An 18615-nucleotide genomic window follows, 5' to 3' on the forward strand; every position below is an offset into this window, starting at 1 on the left:
AACAGTTTTATTAGTGAGTAGTATTAAGTCAGTATTATGTTTGTTATAATATAATAAACTCCTGCAATTTTTACTTTTACGCTGCAGAAACATCAAACACAAATGACCTGTGATTCCTCATTAACCTTTAACTTGTGAAACTCAATCCTCAAACACCACAGTATGGCCACAACCTGGAGTTAGTAATATAAATGCTTCAGAAATACCAACATGTTTGCCAATAGTATAAAGCAAGAAAATAACTAACAGTTAAATGGTTTAACTTCAAATCTGAAAACATTTATTCTTGTAATCATTTGTTGGAAATATAATGACGTCCAGCTTGTCTGAACACCCACTTCACACTACTTGCTTAGTTCCATTAGTCTCCCCTGACACCGTCTTGCATTTGATAGCGCGTCTGCTTTATCTCTTTGCCTACAGAGCCCGTGCTATTAAAGGCCCAGGATTCCTCTTATCTTTGTGAGGGCTGCCGCCTATAACAGCTAAGGGCAGGAGCGTGGCGATATGACTCATTCTTATACTGAAGAAGGACTCCATTTAAGATTTTTAGATGAGATTGCTGCTAAATATGGTCTGTAAATGAGTCGTTCTGTATGTCCTGTTGCTGCATCCTGCCAGGTGTAGACAAATGATATCTACCATGCAGTACAATACAGGAAGGAAAGGCTTTAATTAACATTTTAAACTTTTATTATCATTTACATGTAGGACTATATCATTGTATAGTAGCCATGTACACACTGTATCAAAGTTTGGTGGTCAGTTCACCTTGAAGTCCGGTTCTGTACACACCCAGTTCAAGTTACAACTGAACTGAATTCTGTAAACCCAAAGAAAAAGCCCAAAGATGCTTAAAAATAAGCAGACATGACAACACTTTGAGAGCGTGCTCTGAGGAGCAGCTTTTCGATCATTAATAACAGTGGCTTAGTTAAAATCGCCAAACATAAGTCTTTGATTGCTCTAATTTTACTTTGGTCAAAAATAGCAGTCTTCAGTTCGGTTGTACCTTCAAAACAATAATTTAGGGGATTCACTCCCATATCTAAATGCGATTGTCCCTCTTGAAACTTTACAGTGTGTATGTGGCCACAAGGCTGGCATTAGGGTTCTTCAAAACCATCTTTACAGAGCCACATGCCTAAGTTCATTGCCTGGATCACTGAGTTTTCGCCCAAGCCAACAATGAGAGAATAGTTCAGACATTTCCAGTGCATCATTGGGCGTGCACATGACCGGTTTGAGGAAGATGAACTGAGACGTGTGAGCTAGCTAAAAATATATTTCTTGGGTCTGGTATTGATTTTGAGTCAGTTCAAAGCCAGCTGATGTGCAGACATGAGATGAAACATAGCACCCCTGTTTTATTGGTAGAATTCCCAAAGATATGTTCTTGTACGTTGTACATTTTACATGGAAAAGGGGTGATTCATTCCAGAAAAATGTCTTTGGTTACCTTTACTTACATTTTCCAACATTGCTTGTAATCCCTCAGGTGTAGTGCAGATGGTGGTGCACATTAGATAAGCAACAGCTGTGACAATCGGCACTTCCTGTAGCATGACAGTCGAACACCTGCGCATAATGTTAATTATGGCTGCTTTTTGCTGACCTCCATTGAGCAGTTTCCGTGAAATTATGCTTTCTGCCGCTCTTAGGGTTTATTTTTTTAACAAAACACAAAAATGTGGCCAATAATGGTTTGCAGTACATTTATATAGTCTTAATTAACAGTCTTAGTCAACTCAAAGGGTGCAGTAACACACTGTGAGCCATGTACTCTTACGTTACCTGCTGTCATCTCTGTGTACAGCTTCAGTGTTTCATGTGCACATTGTTGCTTAGCAACTTCAGTTCCATGCATTGAGGTGGACAAGTGTGCCACAAAAAGCATGATATCACAGCAGGGCTCTGTGAAAGTGAGTAGGCCATTTTCAGTAGACCATCTCTTTCTAATTGCTGGAAAAACTGCAATGGTTTGAGTATTACTGGATATTAACAGGATAGATTACTGCAAGACATGACAGAGATGTAGGAGGAAAAAATGGGCTGATGAATTCTGCTTTAGCTCCTTACTACCATCTCGTGGTATGATTATGAAATGTGGGTGTGGTGAATGGATATACGCAAATAACAGTTTGTCCTCAACCAATAGCCTCAAACTCTATATCAAACATATTTGCTTCTCATTAATGTGTTAACATTATGTAATAATTGTCGCAAGACAAACTTTGATGTTGGCTTGAGAAAAATCTGAAACACAGTAAGTTATCATCACACATAAACATACAACAGCATTTACAATTACATACAATAACAATACTAAAGATGATAATGGAAGTATCATAAAAAAAATACACATGATTACCAATACAGTTTGCATTTAGTCATTTCTTTAATTTATATTTAAATGTAAAAAAAAAATGTTGTACGCATAACTGTCCAGCAGTCTCCTCTAGTAATGCTCTAGTAACTCTGCCATTATTAACCTTCTGCTTTATAAATTGGCATAATGGAGGAGGTGCATTTAAAATCTTAAATCAAGCAAGCATCAACCAAATATTATAGTTAATAAAGACAGTTATTAATATAGTTAATATAGTATTAGTTAGTTAAAGTTATTATAATTGTAATTAATAAATATCAACAAATTCTTAAACTAAAATGTATTGATGTGAGAAATAAATGATTTCTGAAATGAATGAAGTCCATGCTCAAAACAAGAAAAAATAAATAAACTTAATTCAAGTTTATCTTGCTTACCCCAAATGTTTTTCTTGTTGATATTGATCAATCAGAAAACAAGACTTAATATCAATTGTTTTCTCGTTTACATGTGTCTTGATTTAAGAAGTTTTATTTGTTTAATTTTTTTTTTTTTTTTTTTTTTTTGCAGTCCAGAGACGATCTGTAGAAATTGTGTTCTGAGATTACTACCAATAACAATGTACCAGATATAAAACCAAACGTGCCTCGCTGAATCTAATGAGTGAAAGGGAAACTTGAACGAGATGTTTTTCAGTTAAACAGCACTGAAATGCTGCCTTCGTGGCTTTCTTTTCTCTATGTTTGAAGCTCTTCTTCGTTTTTCTCCATTTCAAACACATCCTGTAGTCACTAGGAAACCACGTTTCTATTCTGCACAAGTGAAGTTTAAGTGAAATTTCACATTCAAATTTTTACTTTTTCCTGCTTAACCTACACTTGCCAAACAGGTGAACGAACAACCTTTAGAGTTATTTTTAGTAAGTCCATGTTTCTGCCATTTTGCGTGAAGGCACCATGGGAAATGTATTTGCTTCGGCCTTTGCACTCACAACAATAGAGCTGCAGTTATTTCTATCCACCGGCAGATGGAGAAGCCTCCGTGTGCACCGCGGTGAAGGGAAGAGCAGAGAAATAGATGGGAGGGTCAGGCCGCTGCCTTTCAGTTTCAAACACAGTGCATTTCAAACCTGTGCATGGACATACACTGAACGGTGAAAGTAGTGTTTGTTTGCGGACTCTTCCCGTGTTAGACGGGACATGCTGTCTTCGCGAAGGTAATGAGCCGCAAAGCCCTCGGGTCTCGGCTGAGCAGCGCCCAAAAACTGCAGCGAAACTGGAATGACTGGCAGCCCAGGTCAGTAGCGCACCACGCCGCCGAACACTCGCACTACAGACCGAGGCTTCAGCTAGGCCTTGCTCTCCTGGGCCTCTTTTTCTCCACGTGAGGAGTAATTCCTGAGCATTCATCTCACATCACGTCGCACGATAATGAGGTTGAGCTCTAGTCTTTGGGAATAGTTAAACCGACAAGTGTCAAGCGCTCATGATTGTATTTGTCAGGCTGGTTAGCAAGATGTTAGCATGAGCTAACTCACAAACAATCGGCGAACACTGGCGATATTAAAGTTAACATGTTTGCGTTTGTTCGCTAGCTTTGGTCTGTAGACTGAGTAAAAGCGTGAGTGTAACGGCATGGATTTGTGTGTTTTGACAAACGCGCGGATGTGTCGTGGCGTTCATTTGTGGTTTGTGAGGGGAAACGCGTGTGGTCTAACACGTTTAGCCACAAGCTGCATAGCATGGGTAGTTTTCAACATTTGCGATTAAGTTAGTAAGTTAGTCGATTTACGCTTTATGTAGATTGGAGACATACGGGTTAATATCCGTCTCATACTGATTTAATGCTTTTTGAACTCCTCCTGTAAAGCTCATATCATTTTCGACGCTCATGTCACTTTGCTAACCCGCTCCATTATTTTCGTTGTGCGGCTTGACTGAGAGGCGGATTCCCAATTTCAAGCTTTATGATCTTATTTGTAATTTTAAACCGCTTTAATTTGGACGTTTTCATAGTTTAAACAGATGAAGCTTGGACTGAATGTCAAAGGCAGGCGAGTGTGTCTGTGTTAGTCTGGAAAGCATATGAATTGGCAGCGAGAACTTTGAACTTCGAGAGCGAGAGCTGCATGGTTAATTCTTTTGAGTTAAATCTAGTCTCATAATCCAATTGTCGATGTCCATTCAGTAACTTTGAAACAAATACTTTTTTTTTTTACTATTTATTTAGGATGAAACTTCACAGTTTTGAGATGAGTTGCATTATTTGAAACCATGTTGAGAAATGAAACCTCTTGTCCATAAGTCCCGGGTGCAGATGCAGTTTTAATGAATATGCAGGGAAGATTAATCAATTGTGCTGATTTTGTATCTTTGTCGATTTAATGGTTCAAATTTTCAGTACTAATACTTTATGCCATTTTATAAAAGGTCTGTTTATTTAATGTTCGGGAGGTGATGTAAATTATCAACTTTACATTTCTGTGAACTGTTAGAGTTCAAAATGTAGTTTAATTAGGATTATTAAAGTTATAGTTCACTCAAAAAAATAAAATTTATGTCATGTCATTAAGTTCACATGTTCCAATTAAACAAGAAACAAATGTTTAAAAAAAAACTTGCAAAATCGCCTTCTATTGTGGCAAGCCTAGAAAGAGGTTAACATTCAACCTGTTTTTTTTTTCATCAGTAATTTGTGATTGAATTTTGTGAACAGGAGTTCCTCTTTTGCTATGTTATAAACCGGGCTTCGGGTGATTTCAACTTGTTGTAACATTTTTCAAGAAAACATAACTGTCAGTTTTGCTTACATAGGCCTACATCTACAGAACCTTTTTAAGTTTTAAGACTAAAACAAAAGACAGATTCATTGTTTTTCTCAATTAAAAAAAAACACAAAAACAATAAAACGGTAAGATACAATGTCAAACTAGCATACAAAATGTTTATTTAAAAAATAAAAAATATTAAGGCATGGCATATACCACATGCTGAACTTTATACCAACTAATCAATTGTGGATAATGGTGTTCCTTTTAGCTTTTTTGCCGGGTTTTCCAGTAGTGGGCGGGACTAATGAGCAAACAGCAATCTCATTAACTGGCGCTCTGCTATAGAGCATCACAGCCGGTGCCGAAAGTAAAAATTCAATACGATTTCTGCATTGACATTTGGGGTATAAGCCATAAAAACGTAACCATACATGGTAGACTTAAAACCAGCTACGGCTGTGCTAAGTGATAGTATATGCTTATATAAACGCCAAAGGTTCATGGGGAACTAACCTTGTTTTGAGAGAAATGCCTTTTATTCACGATGTCTTGGATAAGTACTTCATTACCCACAATCCTGAACAATCCCACAGTGATGCATCTGATTGGTGGAACTCGTATAGCCGTCTGGTTAAATCCCGCGATGGTCCGTGAAGACTGAAGATCATTAATAAAAATAAATAAATAAAATAAAAACTGGTTGTGTTTTTGCACGGTAGACTTATCAGTGCAATCATGATCTCCTTGGCTGCCATGGTGGCTTTTTTCAGGGAGGAAAACAAAAGGGTTCAAAGAGGTGAAAACCACTTCAGATAAGGTCATGTAAGGGTAGTTGAGTGAAGCATTTCCGAGGGTCAGCTTGTGGGTTTTGTAAGGGCCAGCATGAGGGACAAGACCTACAAAGTTTTGGTGAGTTTTGCAGGGAGGTTGGTAACGTTAGTTCGCATTATCATCCACTTTAGCTAGGCTACTGTAGCCTTTTTATAATTTTTAAAAGCATTTTATAATGCCACTGTCAAAACAATATTTAGCCTAGGCATACCTTTTTGTGCATTTACTGAACATTTGTGTAATGGTCAACTGAGCGGTGATTGCAGTCAGGTACAAAGCACTGCACCATTGCTGACGTTATCGTTAACCGCTTTCACGCACACAATATATAAAATACACGATATATATAAAGATCAATACACAATACCTATATAAAACACTATTTATTTACACAATACTGAAAGAATTGCTATAACTGGACATTCACTATATAAAATAAAATTCACTGGAGGAAAAAGTTTGCGTGGGCGTCAACAGATTTGGAAGTCGCTCAAAAGGCTCGTTCGTGGTTGTGGCTTCAGTCGAATTCAGTGAGGCACCGTGGTTTATCGGATGAGTAGTTCCTTCGCTCGGAAATGAAAATATGTACACAGTCTTGTACCTTTGACTTTTTTTGGATTTTCTCTTAATTTTTTCACTCTAAATGATATGTTGTATGCTTATGAGTTCAGCCGTAGCTGGTTATCCTCACACATGCTCTAAAACTCTTTAGATACGGATTCATCCGAAAGTCTATGGGAGAAATGAATGGGAAATTTACTTCCGGCGCCAAAGCTCTCTCGGGCTGTGGGCAGGACTGCGATGCTCTATTATCATCCCTGTTTCGATTTCAACAAATCAATTCAAGCGACCACACACAACCTGATTAATATTCATGAATCCTGCAGCTCATTGTTCCTTAACGCATTTTATATGGTTCTTATTAGTAGAATCCGTGTCATTATTATCTTATCAGTATTTTTGTAAATTTTTCCACAATTCTTTTATACAGAAACACTGAATGACCAAAAAAGCAGCACCACCAGTCTGAAGTTTAGTTAAAATGACTAGTATGCATTCACACATGGTTATCAAGTTTTAATTGACTGACTGATGTTAAGAGTATACTTTCATACATTTAAAAAAATACCTTTTTAAAAACATTTATTATAGTCTGGCGAGTAAACTAAAAAATGTACTAGCCAATGGCGATTCAATTAACATTTTTTTTATAAAACATTTTAAATTTGACATTTATGTGATAGTTTTGATAGTTTTTTCTGTATTTTTTATCAAATAAATATAGCCTTGCTGGGCAGAAGAGACTTCTTTCAAAAACCTTACAAAATCTTACCGATAGTGCCTTTTGAAAGTGTTTGTAAACTAATTGAGGTGTTTGGTGTTTTATGCATATGATGTCATCAGAGTTAACACCAACCCACTTTGGTCCAGTTGAACAATAAGTGGTCAGCTCTGGTCAAGCTTTAGCATGCTGACATCAACGGAGGCTGACCACTGAAGGTATATTGAATGTTTTTCAGAGGCGAAAGTCTGTCAGCCAGCCAGGACGGTGTGAAGAGCAGTGTCTCTAGAGAGCGTGGTTCAGAAGTTCTTTTCGACATTCTGCCCTCTGAACAGCCTGGCACCCCACCACTGCACAATGAAGCCTTCTCTGCCACAGATGTACACGAAGAAGGAGGTGTGTGCTTCATCTGGCCCTTTGTTTAACCTGGCTTTAATCAGCTGGATTATGTCTGCCAGTTATTATTACTATTTCCACCTGCATTATGTGTCATTCTGCTGAGGATTTGTTGATTATTTGATTCCTCTTCTGTGTGTCACACTGGTTAAGGTTTCGGTTTCTAAAAATAGAAAGAGAAAGTAATGTCAGAAAGTTTTTTTTTTTTTTTTTGGGAATGTCCCAGAGGTTCCTTGTGCGAATAAATTAACATTGTTTTTTTTTAAATGAGTGTAATATATTTGTTCCATTGTTTGTTTGCTTTATTTTTAATAGAGAAAATTTTTATAAAATAAATAGTTAGACCTAGATTATACCATATACATTTTGCCCTGCTTATGAAAATAGAACCTACCTTAGTGACACAATGTTCTAACATTTGATTTATGCTTTTAATGTCTCGTGTGGTGTTTTTTTTCCAGGAATTTCAGATTCTAAATGTTATTCCTTTACTGACAGTATTCCTGCTTTCTAGGTGGATATGACGCTGATGGAGGCCTCTCTGAAAATACTTATGGTTGGAAGTCGCTGGGGCAAGAGTTGAGAATCAATGATGTGACTACTGATATAACCACTTTTCAGCATGGAAACCGTGCTTTAGCTGCAAAGGACATGAGGAAATCACAGGGTACATTCACCTTTCAGTGCTCATACATTGTTTGTTTGGGATGAATTGCCTTGGATCTTAGGTGGGTCTGTTAAATTCATTTATTTACTAGCATCACTTTCTCTTTTATGTCCCAGACCGACCGTTGGCTCACTCTGAGGAGTCTCGTCTGGCCAATCTTCTGCGGAGAGCGTCACGGGAAGATGACCGGGAACGCAGACTGGCCACTATGAAACAAATGAGGGAGTTCATTGTGCACTCTGAAAATAAAGTGGTACGGTCTGACATGCTCAGGTGGATTTTTGTGTGTATAGAATCAAACTGTTTTTAATCTGTATTGTTTGCATTCATACATTACAGGTCCTAGTGAAACAGTTGGATTCCATTTTGAGCACCCTGAATGACATTTTAAATGAGAGGTATGACTGCACAGCCTATTTTTAACACAGTGGGGGGGGGGGGGGGGGGGGTATCAGGATTCACTCCACTGAGGGTGTATTTAGCACTTCATTGTTCAAGAAGTATTATGAACACCTTACTGAGTCCAAGTCATAAACAATTTAACCAGCCATTATTACATTTCGCCATATCTGAACATTTTTTTGCCCACTAGTATGGGATTTTTAATTTATATAATTATCAGGTTGGAGTTTACTTTAGGGTGCATAGTGGCTGCAAAGTGAGCGTTCACAAGCACACTTCTGAAACCTTAATGGATGCACATGAGAGGGCTATTGTAAGTTTACAAGACCACAAGTTCACATGAAGTGTGCCATTAGGGTAAGGGCCATTAATATCCTGGGTTATTTTGGCCATGATAATTGTGCAGTGAAAATCTGGCCAAATTTCAACTCAAATTTATATGTAATATCTATTTATTTAAATGTGTATATATAAAAGCAGGGTAGTGTACAGTCAACGGGTAATTATTGCATAATAAATCCATGCAGTACCTGATGACACGTTTCTGTTTGGCCTTACAGTAGTAAGCTCCTGCAGGAGCTCAGGCAGGAGGCCGCGAGCTGCCTGGGATTGCTCTGTGCCTCCCTCAGTTATGAAGCAGAGCGGATCTTCAAGTGGATGTTCCTCAAGTTCAGTGGGTCCACAAAGGACGAGGTGAAGCTTCTGTACCTGGTGGCAGTGCACAAGGCACTTGAAACGGCAGGGGAGAAGAAGGCTTTTTCATCTGTAATGCAGGTATTTATACTGCTTCATTGCTAAATATTGGATTACCCTTCTGTATAATCTTTTTCTGGGGCTGAAATGTTTTACCCCTTTGTCATTCAGTTGGTGATGAGCAGCCTTCAGTCTATCTTGGAGAACTTGGACACACCAGAGCTGTTGTGCCAAAGTGTAAAATGCATTTTACTGTTGGCCCGGTGTTATCCACACATATTCAGCACCAACTTCAGAGTAAGCAGCACTAGCAGTCTTAAATGTACAATTTTTTAAAGCAAAGAACTTGTAAATGAACTCCTGCTTTTGTTTTTTCAGGACACAGTGGATATCCTAGTAGGTTGGCATATAGACCACACACAGAAACAGTCTCTAACTCAACAAGTGTCTGGTACGATTTGTTTTATATTGAGTATCATTTCCCTTTCTGGGGAAATTACCCGTCTGACCTGTCTCTGTATATATCTTTCTAGGCTGGTTACAGAGTCTGGAGCAGTTTTGGGTCGCAGATTTGACCTTTTCAACCACATTATTGGGTCAGTTTTTGGAAGATATGGAGGCGTATGCTGAGGTAACATGAATTGTTTTAATTTGGTGTCTGATAGGCCATTTATTAGGAGATTCCTGAGGTGCTAATGTTCTTTACTTCACAGGATTTGAGTCATGGTGTATCTGGGGAATCAGGAGATGAGGACATTCCCCCTCCCACGGTCTCCCTGCCAAAACTGGCAGCCCTGTTGAGAGTTTTTAGCACAGTTGTGCACAGCATCGGAGAACGCTTTAACCCTATCAGAGGTCCTCCGATCACAGAAGCATACGTCACTGATGTTAGTATCCAACACGCATGGCCTCTGCTTCAAATATCAGTGTTACTGCAAGACAAAAAGAGAAACTGCTGTCATTTATAGATCAACAGACACTTTACACAAGTCTTTTACCGATCTGATGTAAATCGTTTGCATTTCCTGGCTCACAGGTTCTGAACCGTGTTTTAGCCTGTGTCACCACAGCTAAGCAGGTGTTCTTCTCGGAGGCAGTGCTGACAGCGGGAAATGAGTGTGTGTGTGTCCTGCTGGTGAGCACGGATTTGGGCAACCAGCTGATTGATGCTGTAATCTCTTACGGCCTGGACCAGCTGGACAGCTGCCAGAGCTGCGGACCAGAGTACAGCATGTCCGTCCTCACCCTGCTTACGCTGGTAGGACTTGACTTGATTAATCCAATAACCGACAGACTGGAGTAGAGACTTGCGTAAATAAATGTAGTACACTCTTTGGCCTGGTCACTATTGTTTTTGTCTTTACAATACTTTTTCACACGCTTGGTCTTTTTAAATTAGTTTTTATGTGTGTGTGGTTGTAGATTGTTGACCAGATAAACACCAGCATCCCGGCTGCTTTTGTGGAGAAGTTGCTGGCCCCAAATTCCCAACTCTTGGAGCTGCGTTTCCACAGAGAAAGAGAAGTACGATCAGTAACCTCAATTGTTATCAATTCAGCAGACAAAACAGATATGGGTTAAGGCTTTTTTTATTTGTGTCCCAGGTGATGGCAGCTGCACATGGAGTGTATCATGCTGTGCTGAGCCTAAAGAACATCCCTACCCTGGAGGCAGCTTATAAACTGGTCTTGGGCGAGATGGGCTGTGTGCTGAACAGTTTGCTCAGCCCTCTGGGTTTGCCTGCTGCCTGTCCTAACATACAACACCCTGCCTTCAGCCAGCTGCAGTTCAGCCCAGAGAGAGCAGAGTTTATCCTTCTCTTCGACCTCAGTGCTCTCACCACCATTGGCAACACCAAGAACTCCCTCATCGGGGTCAGCATTAATTCATACTTGGCTCTGTGAAAGCATTTTTTGAAGTCATACAAGAAAATGTGTGAAAGAGAAGAGAGTAATAACACATATTTTGCCTGTGTTACAGATGTGGGCTTTGTCCCCTACTGTGTTTGCCCTGCTCAGTCAGAATCTGGTTGTAATTCACTCTGACTTGGCAGTTCATCACCCTGCCGTCCAGTATGCAGTGCTCTACACTCTCTATTCCCACTGCACCAGGTAACAATGCCACTTAACTTTAACTGGATTATGCTTCTTGAAAAATGTTCAGGGTTTCCACAGTCATAGTGTTTTCCAGGTCATCGTATTATTATAATATAGCATATCATATTGATGATATATATTATGTTATATACACTGTCGATTAAACTTTAAAATTATATTCGATTTCAAAAATATGCTGTACTTCTGAAGTTTCTGTTCATTTAAAATGGTTTCCACAAAAAAAAAAAAAAAATATATATATACACATACACACACACACACACACACGTCATAAAATTTGACAATGATAATAAGAAATGTTTCTTGAGCACTGAATCATATTAGAATAATTTCTGAAGGAATATGTGAAAATGTAAAATTACATTATATTAGAATATATAAGATTGTAATAGAAAAATAAAAGGCTTCTAAAATTGTAGTACCATTTCACAATATTTCTGTTTTACTGTCTGATTAATAAGTGCATTTGTCTGAATGAAAAATATATTAAATTAAAACCACAAATGTATTTGCCGAACACAGTGTGAGAAATGCAGAACCACACTGACGTGTTTGACAAGTGGCAGTGTGTTTTCATGAATGATGCAGTGCTATATGGTTTTATCATTCTATTTCTTGCGGTGTACATAAAACTGTCAAAGAAACACAGTCATTTACTCGATTTGAGCCTCTCGCTGCAGGTGTGATAACTGATAAACCGCTGCCGATCTCTCTTTATTTCTCCCAAGACATGATCACTTCATCTCAAGCAGCCTGAGCTCTTCGTCTCCATCTCTTTTCGACGGGGCTGTCATCAGCACAGTTACCACGGCAACCAAAAGGCACTTCAGCACGCTCCTTAATTTGCTGGGTATGCTGCTCAGCAAGGATCATCTCAACCCCGAGGCGAGGTACAGAGCTCACACTGCCTGTCTCTGTCTATAATGAGGCCTGTTGTGATGTATTAATCTGAACCACTCGCTCTTTCAGCTGCTGTGATCACTTAAACGGTGACAGGTGTAATCGCACCTTTCTTTTTAATTCCTTACTTGTATGCATATCTGCTTAGTATTACATTTTTATGAAATTAGTGAATCTACAGTGGGTTCCAAACATGCTAAACAGAAGTGTTTTCAATATTCAAATGTAGTGCCATAATAGTTTAAAATAAAAGTTGAATTTAGATTGTTTACATGAACTGGAATATTTATCCACATAAATCTCATTTAGCCTATTTCTAGTGTTTATGTTGGAATTAGATTAGATCTGATTTCTATCGGGTCTCAGCCTGCACTGTTAATAATTCCATTTAATATTTATTTTGTCTTTAACTTTTTTAGGCGGCTGTTACTCACCTGGTCATTAGAGGTGTGTCTGATGATGAAGAAATCTGAAACCTACTCCCCTCTGTTCTCACTCCCATCCTTCCTCAAATTCTGCAAAGGCTTACTGGCAAATTGTGAGTTAATCTCTGTTGTTATTTCTGGATTTTTAGTTCAGAAAGGTGAAGCAATGCTATAAAGATCAACAAATAATGGGTTTGGATAATAAACTGGTGACCAAGTGCACAGACGTTTTAACGTGTCTGTTTTCTTCAATGTAGCCTTGAATGAAGACCCCACCGTATGTCTGCAGGCATGTAACAGTCTTCAGGTTGTGTCATCTTCCTTGACCAGCGAGCTCCTCCAGAGGTAATCACACATCCTCTGCTTGTTAGACGCTGTTTTCCTGCTGGAACATTCATTAGTGCTGCAACTCTTGGGGGCGGAGGTAAAAACATCTGGTTTGATCAGCACTAATTCGTTGTTCTTTCTCTGTGCAGGTGCGTGGACGTGTGCAGAGTTCAGCTGGTCCACTCAGCAGTCCGAGTCCGGCAGGCCTTTGGGAAATTGCTGAGATCTGTTCCCATGCACGTTGCATTGAGGTTTGCAAGACTCTCGTTTTCACCCGTCCTGAATTCACACAATAGTTTTTCCTCCAGCTGTAGGTGATGTGATGGTAATTGTCACGGCTTGTCTCCTAGCAGTGCCCGCGGTCACTCTGAGATTAAGGAGATTTCTCTGGCCATCCGCCGACACATGAGCAAAGTGCCTAGCAACACATTCCACCCACAGGACTTCTCTGACCTCATTGGGTTTATTCTATATGGAACTGTCCACCGTGGCGGGTGAGTTGCTTCATTTCTTTATTCTCACCTTGTCCGAGAACACATTGGACATATTTGTTCATTTGAATATATATGTCCTGTAGAAGATCCACAGCTGAAATGAGAGCAGTTTGCAGGGGTGCTGTGAGTCATTATCTTTGGGGTTATTTATTAGATATTCATTGTTTCGTACGCAGTAAGGAGCCCTGGTTGGAGCGGCTGTACCACAGCTGTCAGCGGCTGGAGAAGAAAGACTCCGCCATGGTCCCCCGTGCGCTGCTGAAGACCGAGGCGGTGCTGTGGCAGTGGGCGGTTTGGGAAGCCGCTCAGTTCACTGTTCTCTCTAAACTCCGGACCCCTCTGGGACGAGCCCAGGATACTTTTCAGACCATAGAGGGTTAGTGAATTATCCATTTAGGAATGTGACTTGTCAAAACATTCCAATATTTCTTAAAGGAATAGTTTGCCTAATTTAAGTTTTGAAACTATTCACTCACCTCATGTCGTTCAAAATTTGTATGACTTTTTGTCATTCTAGATACTTGTGAATTAGGGATGTCAATGATTAATCTGATCGATTAATTGTCGATAGGAGATGCAATCGATTAAAGCCATCGATAGTTGGTTAACCTATTTAATGTTGGGCTGTGTGCAGCTCATGCGCAAAACACGTGCGAGCGGCTGTGAGTAATGTAAATGCATCATTCATTCATAATGTACAAATTAAGCTTTTAAAGTGATTTAAACTTTAAAAGTACATTAAAATAGAAACAACACAAAGTTCTTCAACATGGAAAGCAATAGAAATGTAGTAACTAAGTAATTCGCCAGATAATTATTTCGTATCGTGGCCAGGGCTGCGGGACACAGGACAGATAGTCTATTCATTCCTACAACTTGTTAATTCGTTCCTATGACTTATTAATTTGTGGCAACTGTCATGGTTTCATTATTTTTTTTCCCCTAACCCGTAATTTAACTGAATTGAGGGAATAAATTAATTTAAAACAAGTGTTTTTTAAATTCCTAATTCATTACAAAATGGGATGCTTTAAGGAATTGATGAAAAATGGGATGCTTTAAAGAAAATGCATAACCTTTGTAAGTAATATGCCTAAAATTAAAAATAACCATTTGTTTTCATTAAAAAAAAGTCGCTAGCATCATGTAAATGATTGAAAATTGACATCCCTAATGTGAATACATTTTGAAGATTGCTGGGCTACATTTCCCAAAAGCATTGTTAGCCAGACTGGTTGCAAGCCTTGTTAAATTCTCATGTTAAGGATGGGATTTGTGACCCTAGTTGCTTTTGGGAAATACACCTAGGTCTCTCTATTCCATGCAATTACATTTAATTTAATGAATAATCTTCTAAAAGGACCTTAATTTAAAATTATTGAAAATAATCAAAGCTGGAACACTTACAGGTTATGAGTGCACAGCACATATATACAGGTGCATCTAAAACAAAATTGAATGTCATGGAAAAGTTCGTTCTTTTTGTTTTGTTTTTAATTCAAAAAGCAAACTTTTTTATATTCTAGATTCATTGCACACAAGCTGAAATATTTCAAGAGTTTTTGTTGTTGTTGTTCTTGTTTTTTAATTCTGACGATTATGAATTGAAAAATTCAGTATCAGTAAATTTTTCATATTTTCTCAGATCAATCAAAAAACACACTTTTTCCTTCCAGTCAATGTTCTATGAATATATTTTGATACAGCACTCTGTGAACAGCCAGCCCTTTCAGCAATGACCTTCTGTGGCTTACCCTCCTTGTGGAGGCTGTTGATGATTGTTTTCTGGACAACCGTCAAGACAGTAGCCTTTCCCATAATTGTGGTTGCATGTTGTAAACTAGCCCAAGAGGCACTCAGTATTTATACTCAAAATTAATCAAACTAATCAAGCTCAAAATGAAATATTCAAATTTTTTGATATACTGAATTTTTTTTATTTTCCTAAGATGTAAGTCGTAACCATCAGAATTCAAACCAGAAAACTCTTGAAATATTTCAGTTTGTGTACAGTGAATCTAGAATATAAGAAAGCTTGCTTTTTAAAATTCAATTACAAAAAATAAAGACCTTTTTGAAGAATTTCCTGATGCACCTAAATGTGGTTTGCCACCGTTCACTATTTGTTTACAATACAGTTGTTCCTGTGATTGCAAACCTGAATTTTCACTAGACACGGCAGTCTTTAGTGTCACATCATGCTTCAGAAATCTCTCTAATATGCTGATTTAGTGCTCAAGAAACATTTATCAATGTTCTTATCAAACATTTTTTCAATGAATTCTTTGCTGAATAAAGAGTTTATAAGAATATCACTTATTTGAAAGACATTTTCAACATTATAAATGTCTTCATTGTCACTTTTAATGAATTGAATGCATCTGTGCTGAATAGAAGGATTCATTTTACAACTTAGTAATCCCAAACTTTTGAAAGGGGTTGTGTGTCATGTGATTATGAATCAATATTTTAACCCTGTGCTGGCGTAGGTATGATCCGCAGCCTGGCGGCTCACAGTCTGAACACAGAGCAGGAGTTGAGTCAGTGGAGTGGAGGAGAGAGTGATGAGGGTCACCACACCAATCAGCTCCGCCTGGCCCTGCTTCTGCAGTTCCTGGAAAACCTGGAGAAACTCATGTACAATGCGTATGAAGGCTGTGCTAGCGCTCTCACCGCACCACCAAAGGTCTGTCCTCTCTATATACACAACTAGCCTTCATGTTATCACTATGAAATGCTAGCTTTATCCTTCCAAGGACTTTTAATGGGGTTTCCATTGACATTCCATGTTTTCATCTTCAGCTTTATTTTTTTAATTCGTCTTTGTTCCTTTATTCAGGGCATCAGAACATTTTTCTACACAAACAGACAGACGTGCCAGGACTGGCTAACCAGAATTCGTTTGGCTCTGATGAGGGTGGGCCTTCTCTCAGGTCAGCCAGCAGTCACAGTCCGTCATGGCTTTGACCTGCTCACTGAGATCAAGAACAGTAATGCACAGGTAAGACTTCAAGCAGTGTTGTTCAAAAGAGGCTCCAACAAACATGGAAAATAGGCATTAAGCAAAAAATCCAATGTTTAGTTAAATTCTAAATGTTCCATTGACACAAATTTTTTTGCAATACATTTTACATTTCACACATAAATGATGACTGAAATAGGTTGAAGGCTTGGAACCATAACTCTATTATCTTCCCACCGTTGCTTCTTTATGAGATGTCAGTTATTGTAAGGCACTGGCTCTGCACTATTAGGACTTTAATATCCGAAAACCTTATTTCATTGTGTTTGGTCTGTGCTTTGCCCTGTAGGGGCCAGAAGTGGAGGTGCCAATCACCATGTTAGTGGAGGCGTTGTGTGAGCTGCGATGTCCTGAAGCCATACAAGGTCTGGCAGCCTGGAGTCTGGCCAACAGTGGCAAGAGCCTGGGCTGGCTAGGATCAGTGGCACTGCAGGCCGAGGGAAAGTAAGTGTTCCCTGTTCTGAGAATAATTAACCTACTTTACACCATGCAAATTTGTCTAGTCACTCAGCTCTCATAAAATGTTGCATTGTTCCCAAGGTTTGAGAAGGCAGCGTTAGAGTACCAAGAGCAGCTGTGTGCCATCACCGGGATAGACTGCTCCATTAAAGGCTTTGATCGCTCCCTGTTAAAACTCACTGGCTCCAACACCTCCAGCCCAAAACACACCAGCAGTGGTGAGTATTTTGCCGTAAATGTCTCGCATAAATAAATAAAAAACATTATAAGCCTGAATAGGGGTGAGGTAAAAAAAAATATATATATTAATATATTTTGGTTCAGATTGAACCGCTGTGCATCTCAAAGCAACAGACAGTGATGTTTCATTACTCAATGAATTAGGTTTTAAATGAATTGTATGAGTGAATGGTTCCGTTAATCATTCATAAAGACAATAGTGACTTGCTTTGTTTCAGAATTTTTGAACAAATGAATGAAGAGGACATACCACCACCTATTAGCAGTTATAGTTTCATATATCATGTGTTGATTAGTTTCATTGTTGTCATTTTGTATTTCCATATTAGTTTTATTTTTAAAACGTTACTCTCATAGTAGTGTTTAAGAAAACTGCAGTGTAGATGCGCTGTTCACTTCTGAGCTGCATTATTAAGGCTGTAAATAAACACTTTAGATGCAGCTTGTGTTCCACCTCTGCAGTGCAAAGATGCTTTTTGTTGATACTGATTCAGTTTGTTTGGTAATAGCTCTATAGTGTCTCAATACTGAGACTGAATTTGTTTAAATGTAAGAATGGACCAAAAAAAGTGAGTTTCCAGAGGATTCCCATGCCTAGCCTTTAATGATATCAGAGCTTCTTGTCCTCTGATCTTTTTTTTTTTTTTTTTTTTTTTTTTAACAGGAGATGGAAGGAAAACGGTGTTGTTGAAGTCCAGCGAGTGTTCTCCAGAAGTAGTCAACTTCCTGGCTAATAAGGCCTGTGAGTGTTATGTGTCCCTGAGCGACTGGGAGTCTGTGCAGGAGTGGCAGGCCAGCATGGTGAACCTCAAAAAGAACAGCAGCAGTTCCAGTGTCAACCTCAAGACAGACTTTAACTACATCAGGTGTGTAGTAGCAGAACTGTTGACTCTGACTGTAGGAAGGTGAGGAGTTCATGGAGATAATTGTGTTTAATCTGTCTGTCCTCCAGAGCTCTGAGTAGGTTTGAGGAGGGGGGTTTCGCAGAGTGCCGTGCCCAGCTGGAGTTGCTCCCTGGGGAGGATCATGGCCTTCTGAACTCTACAACTAAGGACAAGATTGGTATGATTATATCCACAGTCATGGAAAACAAAAAGTAGTAGGGTTTCTTTTTCTTCTTGTCAGGCCTGGAAAAGACATGGTAATACAGGAGCAGCAGCATTTTTCACCTATTAATGCTCAGCTCAAATTTTTTTGTAGAAATTAGAAATTGCTTTTTGTAAAGGTTATCTTTAAAAATCCTTTAATGATTTGTTTTATA

At 38.9% G+C, this 18615-nt stretch overlaps 1 protein-coding gene across 2 annotated transcripts in view; it reads left to right on the top strand.

Annotated features, from left to right (window-relative positions):
- The first annotated feature begins 3376 nt into the window (after positions 1-3376).
- The window catches only part of LOC127952476 (serine/threonine-protein kinase SMG1), a 33154-nt gene continuing 17915 nt past the window's right edge, over positions 3377-18615 (top strand). Inside the window, exons 1-26 of one of the 2 annotated variants that reach the window (XM_052550924.1) lie at positions 3377-3625; positions 7451-7608; positions 8123-8275; positions 8392-8528; positions 8615-8673; positions 9238-9451; positions 9542-9667; positions 9749-9821; positions 9904-10001; positions 10084-10257; positions 10407-10628; positions 10793-10894; positions 10975-11244; positions 11351-11481; positions 12216-12377; positions 12807-12925; positions 13070-13157; positions 13289-13390; positions 13490-13633; positions 13810-14009; positions 16123-16319; positions 16473-16634; positions 16945-17099; positions 17196-17332; positions 18019-18220; positions 18307-18416. In XM_052550924.1, the coding sequence (XP_052406884.1) occupies positions 3549-3625; positions 7451-7608; positions 8123-8275; positions 8392-8528; positions 8615-8673; positions 9238-9451; positions 9542-9667; positions 9749-9821; positions 9904-10001; positions 10084-10257; positions 10407-10628; positions 10793-10894; positions 10975-11244; positions 11351-11481; positions 12216-12377; positions 12807-12925; positions 13070-13157; positions 13289-13390; positions 13490-13633; positions 13810-14009; positions 16123-16319; positions 16473-16634; positions 16945-17099; positions 17196-17332; positions 18019-18220; positions 18307-18416 (3772 nt within the window). In that variant the 5' untranslated portion in view covers positions 3377-3548. The remainder of the gene's footprint in view (positions 3626-7450; positions 7609-8122; positions 8276-8391; positions 8529-8614; positions 8674-9237; positions 9452-9541; positions 9668-9748; positions 9822-9903; positions 10002-10083; positions 10258-10406; positions 10629-10792; positions 10895-10974; positions 11245-11350; positions 11482-12215; positions 12378-12806; positions 12926-13069; positions 13158-13288; positions 13391-13489; positions 13634-13809; positions 14010-16122; positions 16320-16472; positions 16635-16944; positions 17100-17195; positions 17333-18018; positions 18221-18306; positions 18417-18615) is intronic. The other variant, XM_052550925.1, reaches the window with a different exon arrangement.

This window comes from Carassius gibelio, chromosome B3 (genome assembly GCF_023724105.1).
Source record: "Carassius gibelio isolate Cgi1373 ecotype wild population from Czech Republic chromosome B3, carGib1.2-hapl.c, whole genome shotgun sequence".
Classification (NCBI taxonomy): Eukaryota; Metazoa; Chordata; class Actinopteri; order Cypriniformes; family Cyprinidae; genus Carassius; species Carassius gibelio.